The sequence below is a fragment of the Cyclopterus lumpus genome, chromosome 5 (genome assembly GCF_009769545.1).
Source record: "Cyclopterus lumpus isolate fCycLum1 chromosome 5, fCycLum1.pri, whole genome shotgun sequence".
Taxonomy (NCBI): domain Eukaryota; kingdom Metazoa; phylum Chordata; class Actinopteri; order Perciformes; family Cyclopteridae; genus Cyclopterus; species Cyclopterus lumpus.
The window spans coordinates 23,891,636-23,916,635 of record NC_046970.1 but is presented as its reverse complement, the minus strand read 5'-3'; the positions used below and the strand labels follow the sequence as shown (position 1 = coordinate 23,916,635).

Here is a 25,000-nt window from a genome sequence, read left to right as displayed (position 1 = left end):
CCTCGAGAAGGAGAGACGCTCCTTCCAACTGAGCATGTGCGAGGTCAGTGACTCCGCCTCCATCTTTGACCCCACCTCTTCCTGCTTCTTCATCATCTTCACTCCTCAGTCATCGTCTTTCTCCTCCTCCTCTTCTGACTGCTCCTCCTCCTCATGTTTTTCTCCTTCCTCCCCTCTTTGGTTTTGTCTTCCCCATTCTCCCTCCTCCATCCTTGTCTTTTTCTTCTCCTCGTCTTCCTCTTCTTCTTCTTCTTCCACCTCCTCCTCCTTCTTCTACTTCTTCTCCATCCTGTTCTTTGTGCTCCTCATCGTCCGACTTCTTCTTCTTCTTCCTCATCCTCTTCCTCTCCCTCTCTCGGTTCAATGAATACACTCCCCTCTCTGTCAGTATCTGATTAAGGTCAACGAGATAAAGACGAAGAGAGGAGTCGACCTTCTGCAGAACCTCATCAAACACTACCACAGCCACAACAAGTAAGAACACACACACACACACACGCACACACGCACACACACACACACGCCTACGTGCAGTAAACTGACATGGTCGTGTGTGTGTGTGTAGTTTCCTGCAGGAGTGTGTGTCCACCACTCAGAGGTTGAAGCAGTACATGGAGGAGCTGAATGGAGTTCTGAACACGGTACGACTTTAATGTCGCGTCTGTAATTCTCCCCGCGGCCTCCGGGGGGCGAGTCGGCTGTCGGTGCTGACCTTCACTATTAAATAATCGCAACAAAGAGTTAAATACCTACATATGTTAAAAGTGATGGTTATCCTTGAAACAACTAATCAATAGACACATTAAAAAGCAATTTCCCTAATAATAAAGTTGTTATCTTATCTATTACGATAATAACAATAACGACATGAACTCAGTTAAAATCTCCTGACTTCAAAAAAATATCTATATATCTATATATAATCTATAAAGATCAAACTTTATTGATCCATTGGTGAAATTCACAAGCTAACAGCAGGTATAAAAAAGGTGTAAATAATAAAGTAAATAACATTTAAATAATGTTGTCATTAGTGCATTAGTAGCTATAATTAGTAATTCTGCTAAATGAATACTTTTACTGTTACTTTTACTCTGTTTCTAATACTTATGTACTTATACTTAAGTAACTTGTTGCATGCAGGACTTTCACTGGAGTGGTTTACTACCTGCATACTCATGCTGCCCTTTATTTCAAAATAAGAGACACATTTAATCTAAAGATGAAACCGATTGTGAAAACCAGACGACCGTCGCAGTGTGAGAATGAACAGGATCACTAAAGCCTGACAACAGCTGGTTAGTCTGGACTAGTGAAGACACACCTGGCTCAGGTGAGCTGCTGCTTGTCTGCAGGTGAAGCAGCGCCAGGAGGAGGAGAAGAAGCAGCTCGTGACCCTCAGAGATCAGCTGAGGCCGGTCGTGAACACAGATCAGGTCAGAGACACCAACAGAGAACACGTGATACTGTTGTACTGGTAGTAAATGTGTGTGTGTGTGTGTGTGTGTGTGTGTGTAGGACTCGTTGCCTAAGCAGGTGTACAGTATGCATCAGCTGCTCGGAGACAAACAGTACGGGACCGAAAGAACCGGATTCCTCTACAAGAAGAGTGACGGGTAAAAAGATCCAATAAAACACAGTAATGTACACACTCAGGAGTCATACTGTAGTATTAGTACTGTAGTATTAGTACTGCAGTAGTAGTATTAGTACTGTAGTATTAGTACTGTAGTATTAGTACTGTAGTAGTAGTATTAGTACTGTAGTAGTAGTACTGTAGTGTTAGTACTGTAGTAGTAGTATTAGTACTGTAGTAGTAGTAGTACTGTAGTATTAGTACTGTAGTAGTAGTACTGTAGTAGTAGTACTGTAGTAGTAGTATTAGTACTGTAGTAGTAGTAGTACTGTAGTATTAGTACTGTAGTAGTAGTACTGTAGTAGTAGTAGTACTGTAGTAGTACTGTAGTATTAGTACTGTAGTAGTAGTACTGTAGTATTAGTACTGTAGTAGTACTGTAGTAGTATTAGTACTGTAGTAGTAGTACTGTAGTAGTAGTAGTACTGTAGTATTAGTACTGTAGTATTAGTACTGTAGTAGTACTGTAGTAGTATTAGTACTGTAGTAGTAGTAGTAGTACTGTAGTAGTAGTACTGTAGTAGTAGTACTGTAGTAGTAGTAGTAGTACTGTAGTAGTACTGTAGTACTGTAGTATTAGTACTGTAGTAGTAGTATTAGTACTGTAGTATTAGTACTGTAGTAGTAGTAGTAGTAGTAGTACTGTAGTAGTAGTACTGTAGTAGTAGTATTAGTACTGTAGTAGTAGTACTGTAGTAGTAGTACTGTAGTAGTACTGTAGTAGTAGTACTGTAGTATTAGTACTGTAGTAGTAGTACTGTAGTAGTAGTAGTATTGTAGTAGTAGTAGTACTGTAGTATTAGTAGTAGTAGTACTGTAGTAGTAGTACTGTAGTAGTAGTACTGTAGTAATAGTACTGTAGTAGTACTGTAGTATTAGTACTGTAGTAGTAGTACTGTAGTAGTAGTAGTACTGTAGTAGTAGTAGTACTGTAGTAATAGTACTGTAGTAGTAGTAGTACTGTAGTAGTAGTAGTACTGTAGTAATAGTACTGTAGTAGTAGTAGTACTGTAGTAGTATTAGTACTGTAGTACTGTAGTAGTATTAGTACTGTAGTAGTAGTAGTACTGTAGTAGTAGTAGTACTGTAGTATTAGTACTGTAGTATTAGTACTGTAGTAGTAGTACTGTAGTATTAGTACTGTAGTAGTACTGTAGTAGTATTAGTACTGTAGTAGTAGTACTGTAGTAGTAGTAGTACTGTAGTATTAGTACTGTAGTATTAGTACTGTAGTAGTACTGTAGTAGTATTAGTACTGTAGTAGTAGTACTGTAGTATTAGTACTGTAGTATTAGTACTGTAGTAGTACTGTAGTAGTATTAGTACTGTAGTAGTAGTAGTAGTACTGTAGTAGTAGTACTGTAGTAGTACTGTAGTACTGTAGTAGTATTAGTACTGTAGTATTAGTACTGTAGTAGTAGTAGTACTGTAGTAGTAGTACTGTAGTAGTAGTATTAGTACTGTAGTAGTAGTACTGTAGTAGTAGTACTGTAGTATTAGTACTGTAGTAGTAGTACTGTAGTAGTAGTAGTATTGTAGTAGTAGTAGTACTGTAGTAGTAGTAGTACTGTAGTATTAGTACTGTAGTAGTAGTAGTACTGTAGTAATAGTACTGTAGTATTAGTACTGTAGTAGTAGTAGTACTGTAGTAATAGTACTGTAGTAGTACTGTAGTATTAGTACTGTAGTAGTAGTACTGTAGTAGTAGTAGTACTGTAGTAGTAGTAGTACTGTAGTAATAGTACTGTAGTAGTAGTAGTAGTACTGTAGTAGTAGTAGTACTGTAGTAATAGTACTGTAGTAGTAATAGTACTGTAGTAGTAGTACTGTAGTAGTAGTACTGTAGTATTAGTACTGTAGTAGTAGTACTGTAGTAGTAGTAGTAGTACTGTAGTATTAGTACTGTAGTAGTAGTACTGTAGTATTAGTACTGTAGTAGTAGTATTAGTACTGTAGTAGTAGTACTGTAGTATTAGTACTGTAGTAGTACTGTAGTAGTAGTACTGTAGTAGTAGTAGTAGTAGTACTGTAGTATTAGTACTACTGTAGTATTAGTACTGTAGTATTAGTACTGTAGTATTAGTACTGTAGTAGTAGTACTGTAGTAGTAGTACTGTAGTAGTAGTAGTAGTAGTACTGTAGTATTAGTACTGTAGTAGTAGTACTGTAGTATTAGTACTGTAGTAGTAGTATTAGTACTGTAGTATTAGTACTGTAGTATTAGTACTACTGTAGTATTAGTATTGTAGTATTAGTACTGTAGTATTAGTACTGTAGTATTAGTACTGTAGTAGTAGTACTGTAGTATTAGTACTACTGTAGTATTAGTACTGTAGTATTAGTACTGTAGTATTAGTACTACTGTAGTATTAGTACTGTAGTAAACCTGTGTGTTGGTTTGTGTTTCAGTTTGAGGAAAATGTGGCAGAAGAGGAAATGTTCAGTTCACAACTGTTACATGACGATCGCACACGCCACTGTGAGTTCACCTGTGTGTGTGTGTGTGTGTGTGTGTGTGTGTGTGATTAGCTGTAACCTCTGACCTCTAACATTAAAGTTATAATCATTTATAATCTTGATTCTCTCTCTCAGCCTAATAAACCTCCTACCAGACTGAACCTGCTCACCTGCCAGGTTAAACCCAGTGTTGAGGACAAGAAGTGCTTCGACCTCATCTCTCGTAAGATACACACACACACACACACACACGCACACACACACACAGACTATACACATAAATACAGACAACAAATATCTATGCATAAATTATAACACAAACACTTTGCCCTGCAGATAATCGGACCTACCACTTCCTGGCAGAGGATGAGGCCGAGTGTGTGGCGTGAGTCACAAATAAACCCTTAACCCCTAAACCCTTAACCTTTAACCCTTAACCCCTAACGACCTTACACGTCTTAAGTACTGAGAGCGTGCTTGTCTGTGTGCTCAGCTGGATCTCAGTGCTCAGCAACAGTAAGCAGGAGGCCCTCAGCGTGGCTCTGGACGGGGGGAGGAGAGGGGGAGGGGGCTGCGAGAGCGGCGTGGAGGACCTGACCCGGGCCATCACTGATGACATCAGACGGTTGCCAGGAAACGGCAGCTGCTGTGATTGCGGCGCTCCGGGTGATCAATCAATTAATGCATCATATATTGGATATATATATATATATATATATATATATATATATATATATATATATATATATATATATATATATATAAACTGTGGCTGAAATACGCCAGTAAACAAAGTTGTGTCTGTCTGTGAAACTCATCTAATGGATGCAACAGTGAATTTGAATTCTCTCTCTCGCTCTCTGTAGATCCTGGATGGCTCTCGACCAACCTGGGCATCCTGACCTGTATCGAGTGTTCAGGGATCCACAGGGAGATGGGGGTCCACGTCTCCAGGATCCAGTCTCTGAGTCTGGACAGTCTGGGGACCTCAGACCTGCTGGTAGGTCCATCCCGTTAGCTAACGAGCTAACCCCTCCCGCAGACAGCGTCTACCTGCCGTTAGTGACACACACACACAGGAGTTGGAAGAAGTTGGATTTCCCTCAGTTACCCTCTTAAGCCACTTGTCACTTTTCAGTTCTGAATTTTTAGGTTAAATTAATTTCTTAAAAGGCTTTAAAGACTTTATTCTGTTGCGTCTTCTTTCTCTCCCAGTTGGCCAGAAACGTTGGTAACTCTGGTTTTAATGAAATACTGGAGGCGAACCTGCTGAGTCCGTCACTGAAGCCCTCCCAACACAGCCACATGTAAGACACACACACACACACACACGTACACACACACACACACACACACACACACACACGGGTTTTGCTATTCTAGTAAAGAATACTGTATATTTGTTGTGTTTGCAGGGGGGAGCGTAAAGACTTCATCCTGTCAAAGTACCAGGAAGTTTATTTCGTGAGGCGGAGCCACAGCTCGGCTGCGGCGCTGCGACTCAACCTGCAGGAGGCGACAAAGAGCTGCGACATCTACAGCCTGATTCAACTGTACGCTCAGAGGACGGAGCTGAGCCAGCCGCTGCATGCACACATACAGGTACACACATGTACAGGTAGACTAATGTACACACATACAGGTACACACATGTACAGGTAGACCCATGTACACATGTACACACATACAGGTACACACATATACAGGTAGACCCATGTACAAATGTACACACATACAGGTACACACATGTACAGGTAGACCCATGTACACATGTACACACATACAGGTACACACATATACAGGTAGACCCATGTACAAATGTACACACATACATGTACACACATGTACAGGTAGACACATGTACACACATACAGGTACACACATGTACAGGTACACACATGTACAGGTAGACCCATGTACACACATACAGGTACACACATGTACAGGTACACACATGTACACACATACAGGTACACACATGTACAGGTACACAAATGTACACACATACAGGTACACACGTACAGGTACACACATGTACAAATGTACACACATACAGGTACACACATGTACAGGTAGACCCATGTACAGGTACACACATACAGGTACACACATGTACAGGTACACACATGTACATGTACACACATACAGGTACACACATATACAGGTACACACATGTACAGGTACACACATACAGGTACACACATGTACAGGTAGACCCATGTACACGCACACATGTACACACATGTACAGGTACACACATGTACACATGTACACACATACAGGTACACCCATGTACATACATAGAGGCACACAGACAGGTACACACAGATACACACACTCACATGTACACACATACAGATACACACACGTATACAGATGCATATATAGATACACACTGGTACACACATACACAGGTACGTACACATATAGGTACACACATATACAAGTTAACGCACACTCATGAACACACACACCCAGCAGTTCGTTTCTATGCCAACAGGAAAGAGGAGAGACGGCGCTCCATCTAGCCGTCCTATTGGCCGACAGGACGTCGCTGCACATCCTGGACTTCTTGGCTCAGAACTGGTGAGTGTGCTCCGACAACGTTTATGAGTGACGTTGTCTCGCGTGTGTGTGTCAACGTATTTGTGTGCGTTTGTTTGTTTGTTTGTTTGTCCTCAGCTCCGATGTGGACGCGCAGACATCAGCAGGAAACACGGCGCTGCACTACAGCTGCCTGCACAACAAGAGCGACTGTGTGAGGCTGCTGCTGAGAGCCAGGGCCAACACGCACATGAGTAATGCACACACACACACACACACACACGATTGTACATGGTACAACGTGAGGTCCCATCAACTATTTAGAAAGTGAGAACATTTCTGTTAAAGACATTTTGAGAAATTTGAAAAGTAAAAAAAAAAAAAAATGGAGGACTTTTATGTAAAGTTATGGACATTTTTAGAATAAAAAAAAATAAATGTCTTCTCTCACAAATGTAGAAGCCCACAGTAATTTCTCCTGCTGATGGTTTTGACATTCAGTAATATTATAATCGCTTGTGTGTGCGTGTGTGTGTGTGTGTGTGTGTGAACAGAGAACGAGTTGGGCGAGACCGCTCTGGACGTGAGCCGCAGGCTGAAGCACGGCCAGTGTGAGGCGCTGGTGAGCTCCTCCCCGCCGACCACTCGTCATGTGACCGTTGACGTCGAAAAAAAGACTCACTTAACTGTGACTGTTGTGTTTGAGCAGCTGCAGAAAGCCCAGTCCAACCAGTTTGACCATCACGTCCACGTGGAGTACGAGTGGCGGCTTCGCCACGACGACCTGTACGACAGCGACGAGGACTTTGACGACAAGGTAACCGTGGCAACCGACAGCCTGACGGTTTATTTCGCTTCATTCCTTCTTTGCTCAAGGATGGAAAGCAAAGCTCCGCTAATGAATTCAATAGTTTTTCCTATTTTGAATGAAAATCATGAGTATGAATATTCAATCTAAAGTATATATTTTCTATTTTTACATCAGTCAAGAAGCATCCTGCATTGTTTCTTCTAATTGTTATTATTATTACTGTTTTAATTTGTTTTTGTTCTAATGTCTCAGATCTCACAATCAAATGAAAAAATACTCGACCATTCATTTTTTTAAGGATTTTTTAGGATGGTTATGGTATTTTTATACATATGTAATTCATTTTTATAGTTGAGTACATATTTTATTTTGGCTTCTTTGAGTAGTATTGTCTATATGTATGTTTTACATGTTTTACATTTAATTAAAATGTTATAGTTTTCTTCCCATATTTCTTCATTCTTATATAAAAGATCAACTGTAACGAACACATTTAATAAAGTATTCTGATTACCAAAATGTAGTTTTGAGGTCGAAACCTTCAAACCTTTTCCTGCAACAATAATAATTATAACAATAGTTTTAGTTTAGTGATGCGACTCTTTCTCGCTTCTCCTTTCAGAGCGGTCCGGTGAAGAAGGAGCGCTCCATCTCGTCCTCCTCCTTCACCTCCTCCTTCTCCTTCACCTCCCGTGCCTTCAGCTTCAGTCAGTCTGCCTCCTCCTCCGTTGCCCCTTCCTCCTGCTCCGGAGTAGCTGGAGGAGGAGGAGGAGGAGGAGGAGGAGGAGGAGGTCTGCTCAGTGTCGGGAGGAGGCTCGCCATGGCCATGGAGCTCCATAGCCGGCCCGCCGGCTGCGCCTCCAGCCCCCCTCCTCCTCCTCCGTCCTCACCTGCGCCTCCGCTGCCCCCCAGGGTCAAAGGTGAGCTCAGGCTCAGATTTATGAATTATGCTGTTAGACCTGAAACTCCCAAATGAGCTGCCGTTCACATAATGGTAGAAATAAGGATTATTTAAATAATAACCGTCGCTAGTAAAGAAGAAGGTTGTATTAATCTGTACTATAATGTTTCACATGTAAAATGTACATTTTTACAGCATTATATTAGGAGAAAAAAATAGTTATCTTGTTGTTATAACTGGGCTAAATAAATAAAGACAACTAAAATAATAAGGACCAGGTCCTGAAAACTAAAATCACTCCTCCATCTCTACCGTCTTTCGTCCTCCAGCTCCCAACGTTCCTCCCCCTCCGCCTCCCGATGGGGGGGAAGGCGGTGGGGAGGAAGAGGAGGAGGACGGGGAGGTCTTCTTCCCCCTGATGGGAAACAGAAAGTCAACGCCTCCTCCTCCCATCGCCGTCCGACACAAGAGGAGCTGCTCCGAGTCCAGCAAGCACGGTAATAACGTCTGAGAGACACGCCGCAATTAATCTGTCAACGTGCTGCTGTGGTGTTGACTAAGAGTGTGTGTGTGTGTGTGTGTGTGTGTGTGTGTGTGTGTGTGTTTGTAAGTGTATGTAGATTACGGGTTGCCAACCAGTCCCAGGATCTACAGCGGCCCAGACTCCTCCTTTAAGAAGTGTGTGTGAGTATCTGAGACACACTGATCAAAGATGTCTCTTGAGTCGCTATCTATCGCTAAAGGAGGTTTGAACAACATTATATAAAAAATGTATTTGTCTCCCAAATTAAAAAACAAAAACAAACACAAGATAAGAGTTAGAGGCACAATGAGTGTAATTGTTCAGTTGCAGTTTGTAAATACAACATTTCAGTGTGTTGAAGCTGAAACTTCTTTAGCTGAGACGGTACGGACCTCTGGTGGACGGACGATGAACTGCAGGTCAGAGAGTTCAGATTGAGATAATAAACATGCTCCCTCTCTTCTTCTCTTCTTCTCTTCTTCTCGTCTCTCTGTCTCTCCAGTCCATCATCTCCTCTCAGCTCGCTGAATGAACGACCAGAACGAGGTACCTAGTTGGCTCACACACACACACACACACACTCACACACACACACACACACACACGATCTATAGCTCACTGTGGGCTTTAAACTGGGGGAGAACGGGCTCCGAGGAAGTTTCGATTGGTAAATTCTAGTTTGATACTTAAAACAAAAAAAGTTTTGTTCTATGTAAGTAATACTTTGTAATACTTTATTTAAGGGCGGCAACGAAATTAATAGAAAAAATAAATTGCCAACTATGTGATAAACCATTTTTCTTGGTCTTGTATCATATATATATACATTTTTAACATATAACCTTTGACCTTGAGAAACTATGATGATCATCTAGTCTGGCATATTACAGACTAAATCATTAATTAATCTTATAAAGTTAATTGTAGAAGAATCGATTGTGTAAATAACATTAGTTTAAATAATGTTAGTTGTTTATTCAGTATATTTCTTTGCAGTCCTACAATATTGTTATTACATTTTCTTTTTCTTCTGTTCTTTTAAGCAAATATATCTGGTTTCATATATATATATATACACACAGTATATATATATATATATATATATATATATATATATATATATATATATATATATATATATATATATAGAGAGAGAGAGAGCGAGAGAGAGAAAATAACTTTCTATATATTTCTCTACAATGTATATATATATATACATTGTAGAGAAAATAACTTTCTATATATATAGAAAGTTATAAAATAACTTTCTAGATGTAACACTTTGTTTTGCTGAAAGTTATTCTGGTTTGATTTAAATAAATAATAATGTTGCTGTTCCTCTACTGAATACTTTAAATAACATTGACATGCATACACAATATGTTTACATGTCTCTTTCTCTTTGAGGTTTTCGGAGAGCAGACAGTGACGGTTGCTCCTCCCACTTCCTGCACCCCGCTAGCAAAGCCCCGCCCAACGGGTCTCCCACCAGTCAGCGCTCTCAAAGCTTTGAGAATGACAGCCGGCGCCCCGCCCCTCAGCCGCTTCCTCGCCGATCATTGGTGAGCCCTTCAAACACGTCTAACTCCATTTAACTAACCTCAAGTTACCGTTGAAACCCCATAGCAACACTCCACCTGCACCTTGGCAACCGTCTGACATCCAACCAGGTAGCGAGCAGCACCTTGTAAAGCATTTACATCTCTGCAGCCTCCGAGTTACAGTCGCTTCAACAGTGAGCCTTTCTTCAGAAATGTAACCCATTTTCTAATAATTATTCATATTCATATTTATTCATATTTATCCTTTTTTTCAATATTTATAGCTTTTTTTATATTGGTTTTCCATTTCTATGTAGATAATGTATTGCTTTTTGATATATATGTATATATATATATATATATGTATAAGTATATGTATATATATATATATATATATATATATATATATGTATATATGTGTGTGTGTGTATATATATATATATATATATATATATATATATATATATGTATATATATATATATATATACAAAGTATTTGCTTATGTCCATCAGCCTCGGGGGGCGACGAGCCGCCGGGTGGAGGCGATGTACGACTGCCAGGCCGACCACCACGATGAGCTGAGCTTCTTTGAGGGTCAGGTGCTGGTGGTCGTGGCACAGGAGGACAGTGATTGGTGGGTACGTATCCTCGTCCTGCACTCTGATTGGTGCTCCCACTCGAACAGGCTGCGGAGCAAATGCAGGTAACAGGTAACGGTGCTTACAAAGGTGACGAAGAAGGCTTTGAGGAAAAAGGGATAAAAGTAAAAAAATACACCATAAATATTTGACCAAAATGTGACTTAAATCAAAAGATATTTTTGTCAAGTCTAAAACTAAATCCGAATCTGATTTAAAATGAACATTTATTGTGTCTGTTTAAATTCCTCTAAATGTTCAGTAAAAATATAAGTGTGTGTGTGTGTGTGTGTGTGTGTGTGTAGCACGGCTACATAGAGGAAGAACCGGACCAGAGAGGTCTCTTTCCGTCTTCCTTCGTCCAGTTGCTCTCAGACTGACATGGACCACCGGTGCAGACCCTGGACCAGTACAGATCCAGACCACATCAGTAAGCCTGGAAAACCAGAACCTGGAGCTCAGGACCCCTCCACCCAGGACTGGACTGATCTGGTCCTGATCAGATCCAGCGTCCCGTGAGGTCACGTGATCAACGGTCCAGACACAGTGTTTCTTACGTTACCATGGAAACGTTACAAATGACCAGACAAGATCTTTGTGTCCCGCGGGTCATTTGACAACGTTGCCATGGCTACCGCCTCGCACAAACCGATCGCCGACAATTCAAGTCTGATGTTGACAAAACTTTTATTTATTTATTTTTAATTAAATATAATATTTTATTAAGAGCACTCACTCCAGTGGAGACATTTCAAAATAAAACAATTCAATGTACTTTTATTTTGAAGCTCAAGTGAAAAAAGGATTTTCTTCTGTTCTAATTTATTGCAATGTATTCAATGTTATTGATCTGGTGGAGATCGATCAGCACTTCTGTCCCATCTCAGGCTCCGCCACCTTGGAGGGGCGGGGCTAACATGGTCCATCAAGTGACCACAGCACAAAGCATTGTGGGATACCAAAGGATAAATACCAGCCACTCAGGTGGCATCAGAGGAGGCGGAGCCTGAGATGGGACACAGGTGATGCTCCCAGCTGCCTTAAAGATATTGAGCCTCTGAGTAAGCAATGTGAGTAATGTAGCTGCTGTTTCTCATTCAACGAGATATTTTTCCCATGATAGCATTTTGTGCTACATTGACACATGTTCTTGTTATCACTGTGTTCCAAATACCGTCTTTACAAAAAAAATGTAACTTATCACCTTGCAATTCTTTTTTCTTGTTTTTACTAAATGTATCTTGTTAAAGCAAGAAATGTTTGTTGTAGCAACATAACGAGAAGTTTCATGATAGAAAAAAAAATTGATTTGCGGCGATAACAACACGGAATAATTTTAGTATCTAAAGAAAAATAAGTAATAATGTTACACTTGAAACTGAGCTGAATGTGACGGCAAAAACACTGCCATGAGGAACTTTTTACTTTTATAGACATCAATATTTTTTAGCAGAGGTTTTCTCATCTGGGTTTGATTGTTTCAACATTTACCTCCAGAGTGTTTTATTTAAAAAAGAAAGAAAACGCCTTCAATTTAGTTAAATCGTTTTTTATTCCATTCAAAGTGACGGCGGTTCGTGTTTGTGTCAAATATCACAGCAGGTTTCGTGAATGAAGGAATCAATCAATCGATGATCAGCAGGTTGTTTAAGTGAAAATGTAATTTCTTTCTCTTTTAATCAACAGTCAAAGTTTAAACATGATGAGCAGAATTAAAGTTATAATAACTGAACACACTTCACGATTGCTTGATTTCATTTTTAATCTGCAACTTCCTGCATAACGGAAATTATCTCAACATTTCCAGACTGCAGAGAATCTAATGAGCACGACTTTGGATTTTGTTCCAGACAAACCGGGTTAAGCTCTGACCGGCAGTCGTTCTGCTTTATTTATAGAGGCCGTGGTCTGCTTCACACAAAGCGCTTGTTGGATGGTCTAAAAAAACTTTCCAACAGCTGCATCTAAATCATTTTTGTCACCATGGAGACAGATTTGTTGGGGGGGGGAGATGCAGCCAGGAGGAGTCGATGCAGCCGGGCTTTTCAATCTGTTCGGACCAGCCACCATCGATTCATATCAGGAAACCTCGACCACATTTGTGAGATGTAACTGCCCACCGATCCCCAGCGTAGATCTTTGAGCTTAACTTGAGATCAAAACCCATCAACAACAGTCCAGTACGGGCCGAATAAATTACTGGAAGAATGGAGCCATCATTCCTACGAGATACCGACAGAGACAAATGTACTGCGTTCACAATGAAGTGACGAGAGTCCCACTCGGACTTAGACTTACTTTCAATATGTTTACGCTAATCCTGCAGCAGCTTCTTATTCTATTCTAGTTGTGTGATTAGGACTTTCCCCTGGCAGTACACCGCTTTGTTGCTGCCTCAGTAAATATATTTTCCCCTGCAGGTTTCCCAGTTTCGTGTCATAAAGCACTTCATGATGTTACAGGACCACGGTGTCACAGCACGACATGCAACAACCTGCGATCAACAAGCTCCTCGCAGAGCAACAAGAGGGGCGCTTCTACGGAGACGCGGAGCTACAAACAGACTTCAAGTCGGACAGGAAGTTTGTGCGTGTTTGTTTGTTTGTTTGTTTGTCGACAGGAAGGTAAAGCTAGTACATCCACAGCGTTTCCTGGGAACCTATGTCCGTCATCATCGTCAATAAGGAAGTAAACGGGAAGTGGGAGGAGTCTAGTGCTGCGTCCACTTGATGCTCTTCAGATCGATGCCCTCTTGAACCATCTCCCACAGAGGACTGAGAGAGAGACAAGGAGACAAGGAGACAAGGAGACAAGGAGACAAGGAGACAAGGAGACAAGGAGACAGGTTATCGGGCATCCCATCATTCCATTACCATTTATAAACGCATTACATTGACAGATAAAGTGACTTCACTTCACTTAGTCCATCATCATTTCTATCAATAACAACAACATGTTACCCACCAAGTTAATATCTGAGATCTAAAAAAACATTACGGACAGAAATCGTAGACAACGACACCGAAATAAGATCGGAGTTAGAAAATAATCTAATTTTGGGTCCAGCTGAACTCACCTCATCTCTCGGAGCCGGCTGACCTGCGTGATGCATTTCTCTGCCGTGTAGTCGATCTCCGCTTCTGTGGTGAACCTGCCAATACCAAACCTAACACACAACATATTAGAACTTTAGTCGTAATATTTGTACAACTCAATCATCTTCAACATTATAAATATATCATCAAGAGATTGTTCTTCACTAAAATGACCAACAACGTTAAACTTAATGAACGTAATCAGGCTTGAAGGGAGGATGTCGGTGTACCTGATGGACGAGTGAGCCAGGTCTTCATCTGTTCCGATCGCTCGGAGGACGTATGACGGCTCCAGAGACGCTGACGTACATGCGCTGTGTTGTGTGCACACAAACACACATCGTTCATATGCAAGAAAAGAACTCCCAGGGGAGCCAACGTGCACGCACAATACACCGTCTCATGAATCATTTGCAAAGGGAATTCAACATTTGTTATTATCTTATTAAATTGTGCATCGTTTACATGTTTCATAACTCGCAGTCGGTGGAATAATGTTGAATAACAATCCAACCACGTGAAAGGTCAATAGTGACAAAACTGTTATATTTGTAAACATAGTTTAGCACCGGCTCAAACTAAAACTTCAGGCCTGTTTTTATTTTTTTAAGTGTGTGTCTGACCTCCCAGATGACAGAGCGACGTCCTTCAGCGCCATCAGCAGACTCTCCCCCTCCACATACGCAAAGGACAAGTTGACACAACCTGAGGAGCACACAAGCAGTCCGATAAGCCCATCGGCCTCTTCTGCTGCAGTAGAAACCTGTGACATTCAGCGTGTGTGTGTGTGTGTGTGTGTGTGTACCAGCGTAGCGTTGTACTGCGTCTCCGTTCATGATGACATCAGGAAGCTCAGACGTGATCTTCTGGACCAGACGATTAGCCAGCATGGACACTCTGTCATGATCGTACTGCACACACACACACACACACACACTTAGTCCCAGGAAGGTTGTCTGTATTTGTTGAGTCTCAGGGTGTTTGGGTGTGCGTTTGTTTTACCTCCATCTCCTGCTGTGCGATGCTGCAGGCGGCTCCCAGCCCAACAGCCAGAGGGGTGGGCACGGTGCCGGAGCGCAGCCCCCTCTCCTGCCCGCCCCCGTTCTGCAGCGGCTCCAAGCGCACTCGCGGCCGGCGACGCACGTACAAAGCACCCACACCTGTACACACACACACACACACAGCATGACCTCACAACTCGACCCCTGTCTGGTGAACCAATACATGCTGACAACACTTTACATCTCTTACCAGAACAGTTTTACATTCAACTGAAATTACGACGACATTTTAATTTTGAGATAGATACTTTATTAAGGGGAAATGTGTTGTCATAGTAGCGCCCAACACTTTACAGACAACAAATTGAATAGACACACAAAACAATATATATATAAGAACAGGGATGAACAAAAATAAATAAAATGTAGTCTAATTTAAGTCTTCAAACAACCACTCCGCTGCTCCGTGGTGACACGTCACCTTTCTTTTAAACTGCTTAAGGCTTAACAAGTTGTTTTGGGGCAGGGTGACAGACTGTTTTGATTGTGGGCCAAATAAAGGAAAAACAAAGTTGCCTTCTTCAGTTAAATGCAGTTTCAGCTTTTTCGTATTTCAAATCGCAACTTCAACTGTTTCGGGTTCCAGTTGATGTTTCTTTTGGAAATAAAGTTGCATGCAATTTTGTAAGTTGCAGCACTCTTAACAGCCACATGTGTGAAATGTGCGGTTTCTAAACGGTTTACCTTTAGGTCCGTAGAGCTTGTGGCCGCTGATGGACATCAGGTCAACCTTCCAGTCTGCCACGTCGACGGGAATCTTTCCGACAGCCTGAGCGGCGTCAGTGTGGAGGAAGACTCCTTTAGAGCGACAGATCTGACCTGTGGACAGAAAGAGTAAAGATCAATCAATAGCTTTGATCGGAGACTGCAGTGGTCACGGTGCTCTGCTTTATGGATGAAGCACCGTGGACGTGGTGCAGAAATCAGCCGCCAGCTAAACGTAGTTAGGGTGCAAAGTGAAACTAGTTTGTTTTAAACTAAAGCTTTCTCCAGGTTTGGTTTCACCACGGAAACGTAAGATTCATCTTAGTTACGCTGGCGTGAAGTCCAAACTAACAATCAGAGTTTAGCGAAGAGGTTAAATAGTTCACCTCGATAACCAAACAACACAATAAGCTAGGACAAAGCCTTATGAATAGGTGAGACAACCACAATAAAGCACAACAACGTTACATCTTCAACTGCAGATGAAAATGTAACGTTGTTACAAAAAACATGACGCCGACAAACCGATACGTAGTTGTTAATTATAAAGTTATCTAACCCTGTACACGTGCTTGGCAATGTGGCACAGAGGATATGTATGTAATTGCCCCCACGTATGTTATGTTATGCACTTTATTTAACATGTTTACAGAACTACTTGAGCTGGTGCCACCGTTAAAATGTTTGGAGCTCATGAACTCGGACTTAAGTTCGGAAATTTGTTTGTTTTTCCCTAACGAGTGGAGTAAGTAAAGAGTTTTGTGTTGCCCTGGTTACCAATCTCCTTGATGGGCTGCTTGACTCCGATCTCATTGTTGACGGTCATCACGGAAATCAGAGAGGTGTCAGGACGGATGGAGGCCTCCAACAGCTGAAAACACACACGCACACACACATTAATACACACTTTACTACACACAATGACCTCTGTACATGCTGTAAGTGTTCACTCTGTACGTTCGACATGCGTACCTCCAGGTCCAGCAGGCCGTTGGGCAGGACTGGCAGGTAGGTGACACTGAATCCTTCAGACTCCAGAACTCGACACGAGTCCAGCACACATTTGTGCTCCGTCTGCGTGGTGATCACGTGGCGCTTCTTGGTCTGGTAGAACCGGGCCACGCCCTGCAGGAGAGACGGGGTCACGACAGAGACCACAAACTGGGTTCTAGCTCTGTGACGTGGGGTCGTTTATCTCTGTAGTTCCACTGCGTTCTCCTTCTGCTCTTGGTGGGTTCTCAAGGTCACGCCACATTTAGTTTAAAAAGTGCAACATTTTGCAGTGAATTCAAATCGTTCCAATGAATTTGCTGCGATCAGTAGATTTGGTCACACGATTGAAGTCAATGTGTGAACTCGGGTGGACTTTGACTCCTAAATTCAGGCCAATGACCCAAAATAACTGTGTTGACAGTCGAGTTAATTTTGCAAGCTAGTTTTTATATTTTGTCTATTTAGTTTTAGTTTGTAATCATATTAAGTCAACCTCATCCTGTGTTTTAGTAAAGTGTTAGTTGACAGGTCTGGGCATTTATTGATTGTTTGTAATTGTTTTAGTTAATGAAAACTTTGTATATTCTAGTAATTTTTTGTTTTTTAGTCAGCCTAGTCTCACCAAAACATCACTTTGTTTCTTCCTCCCCTAAGTAAGTTACTTTTGAGACGTCCTGATAAATAAAGTCTGTAGGTGTTAAATGACGTTGGTGCTGAACACAGTCCTGAAATAAATGGAGGAAGCTAACAAACTAGGAAGTAAATGTACGAGGCAATAAACAACAGCGTAAAGAGACAATAGAGAGAACATCGGCCAGACATGTGACTGATTAGCGCCGGCACAGAAAGGGAAGGGTAGGTGTGACGAAGAGGAGGTGACGAAGAGGAGGAGCAGAGTGAGACCTTGATCGCCATGTTGTTGGACTCGGTGGCTCCGCTGGTGAAGATGATCTCTCTGGGATCTGCTCCAATCAGATCAGCCACCTGCTGCTCAGAGAGAGAGAATGAAATGATGACCAAGGACACATCAAATTGTACAATCTTTACAATTTTATATGAAAAAGTCCACCAATAGTTTGAACATTAAAACTATGTACAAACATATACAAACTATTTTTAATAAGTAAATAAAAAAGTGTATATATATTTTTAAACTGTCTACCTTTCTGGCCAACTCCATGGCGCTCTCGCTCTCCCAGCCGTAGGCGTGTGTTCTGGAGTGAGGGTTACCGTAGTAATTCACCTGGTAGGGCAACATGGCATCCAGCACCCGGGGGTCCTACACACACACACACACACACAAGAGTAAGTGTATATGTACAAGTGAGTGTACTAACCCTCTGACGTCAGCTGGTACCAATGACAACATTGCTGGAATCGGTTACCATGGGCGTGGTGGCCTGGAAGTCCATGTAGAGGGGGCGGAGCTCATCTTTCTCAAGGTCGTGTTTCTTTATCAACTCTGCAGCAGCAACGGAAAAACAACAGCAGAAAGACAGCCGGCTGGTTTTAATCGGATCTGGATGATGCTGGTCCGAATACTGAGTCACACAACAGGCGGGTCAGTCCTGGTTGAGCCATGGAGTCTGAAGAGCAGCAGGGTTCTCAAACTGCAATCTTAAAAACAGCTTACTGTGTTACTAAATATCCCCCTTCAACTCGACCTTCAGACCCATCAGTAAACGCACCGCATGATGTCATGTTTTGTCGGATTGCATTGACAGGCCTGGTATGGAGTCACCCGCTTAACAAAGAAAACTGGAACCCACTCCTCCAAAAACGGCTCCACGGCACAAGAGGTCAAAGATCTCACGTGGACCCTTTAATGTGACTTAAACGTGTATATATTTCGGTCCTCAGGGCTCAACATTAACGCTTGTCTGGGGAAACTAAACTCTGTAAGGGGAAGGCCTCATGACGTTGTACGATCAGGCAGGTGACAAATAAATGTGCTCTTATGGATCTACCGATGATCAGTCAAAAAATAGTTAAAGTATGATGCGTTCGAGCTGTGTCAAGTAACAATTAGTACCGGGTGAAGGTAAATTATAAAGTAATCACGATGTGGCCATTTGACCAAGAACTTGAATGAACACAGTAGTTTAAAGATGGTTTCACAGCAATATAAATATATATAATACAGAGCAAATGTTGACCTGATGAACTCCAAAACACTAAGCTTATAATACATGAATAAAACCACTGCCAAGCTTCTGTATAGTGCAACCACAAATGGCAATAATATTAATAACTGATACTAATAATACATAAAAATATAAACAAAGCTTAAAACAGTCACGTCTGTCTGATAAGTGTTGAATTAAGTGCGTGTCAATCTACTGTTATTGTGGATTCCTTGTTCCACGTGGTCTTACAAACGGTTATGTCATAACTGTACACGTTACGTCATCGGGTTATATGTTTTTAAAGAAGTTGCTCCGTGCCCGCGCGCTGAACTGCGTCACGCCGGGATTAGCTCGACGCTAACGGCCCTGTGGCTCCAAGTGACCCGACCACCTCGCTCCGGCTGCCGTTACCTTGCTGCTTCGAGCTGGCGGCTCTTCCGTCAGAGCCCAGCCGGGGAGAGAGCCTTGAAATCGGCCTCAGCAGCCGGGAGGAGACGGTCCTGCCCGAGGAAAGCATGTGGACGCGAGGCTGACCTCCAGTAACAACAACACTGGCGTTTCACCGGTTTTAACCGGTTTAAACCAGTTTAACCTGCTGGTTTCTGTGGGAGAAAACGAAGACGCTAATTCACGATTTGTGTATAAATGTCACTGTTGAGCGAGGTTTGGTTTGAGAAACGTTGCCGCCTTGGATCCAAGTTATAAAACCCACGTCCTGGTTGTTACGCTGACAGCGGAGACTTCCGATAGGGACTTTCAAAATAAAGTGTTTTAATAATGAGTATCAACGTTTTCTTTCGAGAAAAGTAAAACGTTTATACATGTTCTATCTAGTTTTTGTTTTAAACTATGTTTGCGTTAATACGAATAGGAAATGTACGTTTTTTAATTAACAAAATATTATATCTTTAAACGTATTATATCTTATTTAGCTTGTTCTGTGGCGGAAACAGGGGGCGGGACTTCCGCTAACCAGACTTAGCTGTCTGTAAACTCAGGTAAACTCCATACAGTCAACACATGTTAAACCAAGCCATCAGAAAACAGACACCGGCGGAGATGTTTCGGGAGGAATATATAGAAATTAATACAATATATATTTTAGGATGAATGTATATAAATGTACACTAAGGAAGGAGGGAAGAAAAAAAAAATATTTTTTAAATTTGTAAACTGCCACTCTATAAGGTCCAAGTATATTGTGGCAATCCTACGTGGCAAACACCAGCGCCATAGCAGACACTCACACAACGGTCTCACTCGTGCACAAGTGGTACATTGGGTCCAGTGACGTATGAGAACTGACATCGCCACAGTTCGCACCAGGGTTGCACAACGTCTGATGAGAACCGGCCGAAAGACCTAGCACGCCACACCCGGGTTTCGAACCCGGGTGTGGCGTGCGTGTGGTAGGCGGGGGCCTAATGCACTCCACCACCGTACTGGTCACTTATTGTCGATTATGATGCGCTATTTAAATTTTAGAATTCCAAATTTCGAAATCGGTTTCCCCCTGCCCTCCCCCCCCCTCCCTCCGGAATTGAGGGCACATCCGGGCATTTGGACCGCGCATGGGCAGATACGGAGTTCAGCACAGGCGCGTGCCGACCTACAAGTTCCCGAATCTTAAGCCTAGGCATTCATGATGGCAGGTGTACATGGGATCAGAATCTGAACCAAGTATGTCACACATACAAGGAATTGGACTTGATGAAAGGTGCATAACAATAAACAAAAACACAGTGCAATACCATAATTTTAAAATATAATAATATTACATTTACTCTTGAAGTGTTTAAAATGGGTAAAAGTGAGTGACAGTGACAATGAAACTGGAAGACAATATATTTTTTAAATTTATTTATATATGCTGATGCTGCAAGAACGGTGGGGAAATATATCTTCTCATTATCAGGTCCCTCTTGGGAAAATAGCATGCACATCAGTGTTTAGAAGAAATATATATAAAGTATGTATTTATTTTCCTGTTCCTCTAGGTGGGTGTACCCGTGGGTGGGGTGGGGGTTGTTGTCTATTTGCATATCTTAACAAAAAGATGAAAAATAATGGAAATATCAGTTAAAGTGCATGTTCACTGTGTTATGTACCTGTCAATATTTCCAAGAAGTATTTTATTTATTTATTTAAATATTTATTTAACGCTCCGGTCCGGTTGGTGGCGGTACTGAGCCTCTTTGCAAAATCAACAACACCAACGAAGAAGAAGAATCAGCAACTGCATCCGGGATGTTTGTTTGGTGTCGCCATGCACCTCTATTAGCGAGCTAGTTTATTTAAAAAACAACAACAACAACAAAAAAGAAGACATTTATTTTCGCGAGGTAACGTGAGAAAGAAGAGACTCCCGACGCGGAGGCGGATGTCCCTTTCAGGTGAGGCGTTCACATCCGGTCGAAACACAAGCTACCATGTTCCAGCTCATCAGCTCTGTGGTGTTTACGTCCTTACGTTTTTATAACCACACGACATCGTTAATAACGGATCACGAACGTTACGTCGCGTCGTCCCACTCTAATCGGGTTCGTCCGTTGGGTTTTATCGTGACGTTGCAGATGTCCGTTTGTTTTGAACTCAGCAGCTCGGACCGATGGCATGTTTTACGTCAGGCGGTGGTGGAATGTAACGTTCACTAACGTAAAGTACGCGTGACGGTACTCGAGAAAGGGTTTCAGGTACTTGTACTTCACTTGGTATGCTACTTTATACTTATCCTACTTTATACTTACACTTGAGATGGAATTATTGTATTTTAACTCCACTACATTTATTTGACACACTGTTGCTATTCACACACACACATATGACACGTATAAACATATGCTGATACGGTGTGTGACACACACGGTATTATATGGGATCCATACACAGTACATGGACGAACATGAAGACAACACGGTCCTCACATCTAATACTCCCGTGGACACACCAATATTTAGTATTCTACAATATATTTGTGGATGCATTTTTATTCTCTAATAATTGTGAAGCAGTATTTTTTTTACTGTAGTATATCTACTTTTACTTATGTAAAGGATCTGAGTACTTCTTCCACCGCTCACGTTATTTAATATAGCTATAACTACTTAACGATGCACGACGAGGATAAAACTATTGAATATTTCTGGAGTCCATTGTTTACTTTACACGTAGGGCCTTGAGCATTCCTTGTTGTCACCTGGTGGAGATGTGACTGTCATTAACTAGAGACCTGAGAGTTTGTTTCTGTCTCTCTGTGGACTCCTGGGAGTCCAATACTGTCTCCTCCACAATGTCCACACTGTCATGAACAAAGGTCGACGGTGTTTAAATCCTACTGCATGTATGTATTATTGATCGTTTATCAAAAAATCTCACTGTGTAAATATTTTGTAATATCAATATTTGGTCTAAAGTATCGTCGTATTCGTATTCCTGTTTGTACGAGAGGCTCTTGCGTGAGGCTTACTCGCAGAGTGGCGGTTAACATTTTCGGATGACTCCGCAGGCGAAACCATGCTCCTGGAGAACGCAGCAGCCGGAGATCGACGCGTTTGACCTCGAGAGAGGCCGCCCGCCGCCACCACCGCTGTCGTCATGGGAACGACGACGAGCGAGCCGTGCATCTACGACAAGCTGTCCGAGAGCATCGACATCCTCCGCCAGTCGGGCTACCGCTACGGCATGTCGGAGAGGGAGATCGAGAGGTTCATCAAGCAGGTGCTAGAGACCAACGAGCCCCGGAGAGAGCCTCCCCAGTTCCCCATCCTGAGAGCCACCATAAAGGTAACGTTACAGAAAACGTAGTCGGTGAACCACTGAAGGCCTTTATCGCGTAAAAGTACACGATAAATATGAGGATTTTGTTGCTTTTTATGCCTTCGTTATTGTAAAAACAATTTTTTTGGTATGAAAATATTCTTTGTGTTTGCACTGTTGAAATACTCTTTGTAGTAAGCAATGAAACAGCCCCGTGATTACAAACTAGAATGACTATTATTTTTGAATGATCTGTTAACGTTGGGCTAAAAATCGTGTCAGGAAGCGATCATGCGATGGACAAGAGGTGCAAATTATATCAAAAAAATGATACAGATCACCCTGAATTTAATCTCTAGATATTACAGATGTCTTACTTGCCTGTTGTAGAGCACACAGGTTTGCGTACATGCTTTGAGGGTCAGACACAGCGTGGATGACGTCCCCCGTTGTCTCTGCAGTTTGTGGTGGCGGTGGGCTTCCTGCTGGTGGTGGTCCTGGCCTTCACGTACCCTCACAGCGGCCCCCAGCTGGGTCTGGTCAACCTGGGCTATTACAACTGGTCGTCCCCCCTCAGCCACGTCCGCCTGCTGTCCCTGCCCATCGCCAAGAAGTACAACCTGCAAGGTCTGAAGCATGAACACACACACACACACACACACACACACACACACAGTTTTGCAACACACCTTGGCTGCATCACAGAGCAACATCACCCAAGTATAGGAGTGAGTGTGTACAAGTAAATACAACCCATGCTTTTCCAACACCTGCTGTGGAAATAATTAGACTTGTAGTTTGTTTAAATGTGTGTGTGTGTGTGTGTGTGTGTGTGTGTGTGTGTGTGTGTGTGTGTGTGTGTGTGTGTGTGTGTGTGTGTGTGTGTGTGTGTGTGTGTGTGTGTGTGTGTGTGTGTGTGTGTGTGTGTGTGTGTGTGTGTGTGTGCGCGCGCGCGCGCTGCAGGTTTCCATGAATGGTGGAGTGCCGGCTCTCTCAGGCAGAATCTGGTCAACTGTTCAGGCTGTGCGGAGATCTCCTCGGTGCTGGAGGTCCCCGAGAGCCTCAGAGGGTCGGTGACTCTGAGACGGGGGCCGCAGCTGGTCTTGCTAAAGGTCAGAGGTCAAACCCAGCTGGGGTTGGCTTTGTCCATCAGATAGAACTTTAAGGTTTATGATGCTTCACTTTCACCTCATTTCTTTAGAAAATAAACGTGCAGGGATGTGAACATTTCTGAAAGGGAGAGAAGAGAAGATTATATTATGACCACGACTTTATTATTGTTGGACTTGCTCTTGTTATCAATGCAATGTCATGATGAGCATGATGTCCCCCCCCCCCCATCTAACCAATCCTTTTGTTATTACTGGTTTCTTATTGCCCGTACTGGTCCCTGCAGGGTGGGGAGTCCCTCAGTGTCCAGCGGCAGCAGCTTGAGGCGCTCTACTCGGCCCATTCAGGCTCCATGTCCATCCTGCTCGAGGAGGACGACGGTCTGCCGAACCACAACCTGGGACTCCCTCAAGGACCCGCCAACTTCACTCTGCTCTGGTACCGATTGTTTTCTTCAAGGTCTTCACTGGTCCACTTCGGTTCTGAGGAACCTAGACCGGCATCATAATCACAGTGGGATTTGAGGAAAATATGTAATAAACAACAGTCATCTTTAGTCATTCTAGACACATATATTACATTTCTGAGAACATGATTATCTTCTGTTTGTTCCGTTGGATGCAGAATGTTTAATTGTTGGTGCAGCGACTCTTTGATAACATGTAATGACTGCTGTTGGTGCAGGAGGTTCAGCTCTGGGACCAGGGAGAAGGTGTTGAGGTGGCTCTTCCCGAAGGCGGAGCTCTGCCCCCTGCTGGACAGTGCTGGGACCATCGTGCAGCGCTGCCTGGTCACCCACAGCACAAACTCCCAGAGTAAAGTGAGCTCGCATGTCCAGACGTCCCACACAGAGACTAGACCGGAACAGAGAGTTAATGTTACCGGAGTGATTCAAAAACCAAAAACTAGTCAGAACCAAGGTATACTATGTTAATGTCGGTCGAGTTATTTTGATTCTGATTCAGGCCGGAAATGCTGGATTGGGGATCAGCGAGTAACCGAGCACTGATCTGACATCATGTCATCGTATCATTTATCAGCTCAATTATTAGGACGTCACCATGATGTGTTCAAATATAATCTTGGAAAATGTGTGAAATGC

At 42.4% G+C, this 25,000-nt stretch overlaps 3 protein-coding genes across 6 annotated transcripts in view; 2 read left to right on the top strand and 1 right to left on the bottom strand.

Moving 5' to 3' along the window:
- unm_sa1614 (un-named sa1614) overlaps nt 1-12,375 on the top strand; it is an 18,758-nt gene extending 6,383 nt beyond the window's left edge. The window contains exons 6-28 of the mRNA XM_034532781.1: nt 1-43; nt 389-474; nt 566-641; nt 1,356-1,436; nt 1,519-1,616; nt 4,046-4,115; nt 4,229-4,316; nt 4,430-4,478; nt 4,587-4,759; nt 4,960-5,093; nt 5,309-5,400; nt 5,509-5,695; nt 6,594-6,679; nt 6,776-6,891; nt 7,192-7,259; nt 7,347-7,454; nt 8,071-8,368; nt 8,679-8,846; nt 8,970-9,033; nt 9,375-9,418; nt 10,280-10,434; nt 10,927-11,052; nt 11,358-12,375. The exon at nt 1-43 is cut by the window's left edge and continues 87 nt beyond it. Of these exons, the coding sequence (XP_034388672.1) occupies nt 1-43; nt 389-474; nt 566-641; nt 1,356-1,436; nt 1,519-1,616; nt 4,046-4,115; nt 4,229-4,316; nt 4,430-4,478; nt 4,587-4,759; nt 4,960-5,093; nt 5,309-5,400; nt 5,509-5,695; nt 6,594-6,679; nt 6,776-6,891; nt 7,192-7,259; nt 7,347-7,454; nt 8,071-8,368; nt 8,679-8,846; nt 8,970-9,033; nt 9,375-9,418; nt 10,280-10,434; nt 10,927-11,052; nt 11,358-11,432 (2,485 nt within the window). The 3' untranslated portion in view covers nt 11,433-12,375. The remainder of the gene's footprint in view (nt 44-388; nt 475-565; nt 642-1,355; nt 1,437-1,518; nt 1,617-4,045; nt 4,116-4,228; nt 4,317-4,429; nt 4,479-4,586; nt 4,760-4,959; nt 5,094-5,308; nt 5,401-5,508; nt 5,696-6,593; nt 6,680-6,775; nt 6,892-7,191; nt 7,260-7,346; nt 7,455-8,070; nt 8,369-8,678; nt 8,847-8,969; nt 9,034-9,374; nt 9,419-10,279; nt 10,435-10,926; nt 11,053-11,357) is intronic.
- A 323-nt stretch (nt 12,376-12,698) lies between these two features.
- Nucleotides 12,699-19,794, bottom strand: LOC117730824 (cysteine desulfurase, mitochondrial-like). Its single transcript, XM_034532818.1, has 13 exons — nt 19,444-19,794; nt 18,292-18,368; nt 18,069-18,185; nt 17,810-17,893; nt 16,886-17,038; nt 16,691-16,784; nt 15,893-16,027; nt 15,150-15,307; nt 14,953-15,058; nt 14,771-14,852; nt 14,378-14,461; nt 14,129-14,218; nt 12,699-13,826 (listed from the first exon to the last, which is right to left on the bottom strand). Exons 1-13 carry the CDS (start codon nt 19,547-19,549, stop codon nt 13,763-13,765), a joined length of 1,350 nt encoding a protein of 449 aa, XP_034388709.1. The 5' UTR covers nt 19,550-19,794; the 3' UTR covers nt 12,699-13,762.
- A 1,432-nt stretch (nt 19,795-21,226) lies between these two features.
- The window catches only part of c5h6orf89 (chromosome 5 C6orf89 homolog), a 5,271-nt gene continuing 1,497 nt past the window's right edge, over nt 21,227-25,000 (top strand). The window contains exons 1-6 of one of the 4 annotated variants that reach the window (XM_034532486.1): nt 21,227-21,425; nt 22,538-22,815; nt 23,250-23,415; nt 23,752-23,900; nt 24,185-24,336; nt 24,583-24,718. In XM_034532486.1, the coding sequence (XP_034388377.1) occupies nt 22,627-22,815; nt 23,250-23,415; nt 23,752-23,900; nt 24,185-24,336; nt 24,583-24,718 (792 nt within the window). In that variant the 5' untranslated portion in view covers nt 21,227-21,425; nt 22,538-22,626. Of the gene's footprint in view, nt 21,426-21,446; nt 21,726-22,537; nt 22,816-23,249; nt 23,416-23,751; nt 23,901-24,184; nt 24,337-24,582; nt 24,819-25,000 lie in introns of those variants that run through there. The other 3 variants (XM_034532484.1, XM_034532487.1, XM_034532485.1) reach the window with 3 other exon arrangements.

Bases quoted from the DNA above. Each gene is read 5' to 3' on its own strand.
- LOC117730824 (XM_034532818.1), bottom strand. From the start codon at position 19,549: ATGCTTTCCTCGGGCAGGACCGTCTCCTCCCGGCTGCTGAGGCCGATT. The intron at 16,028-16,690 runs GTAACCAGGGCA...TTCTGTCCACAG, and splicing joins GCAGCCCATCAAGGAGATTG to GTCAGATCTGTCGCTCTAAA. The intron at 15,308-15,892 runs GTAAACCGTTTA...GTGTGTGTACAG, and splicing joins CAAGCTCTACGGACCTAAAG to GTGTGGGTGCTTTGTACGTG.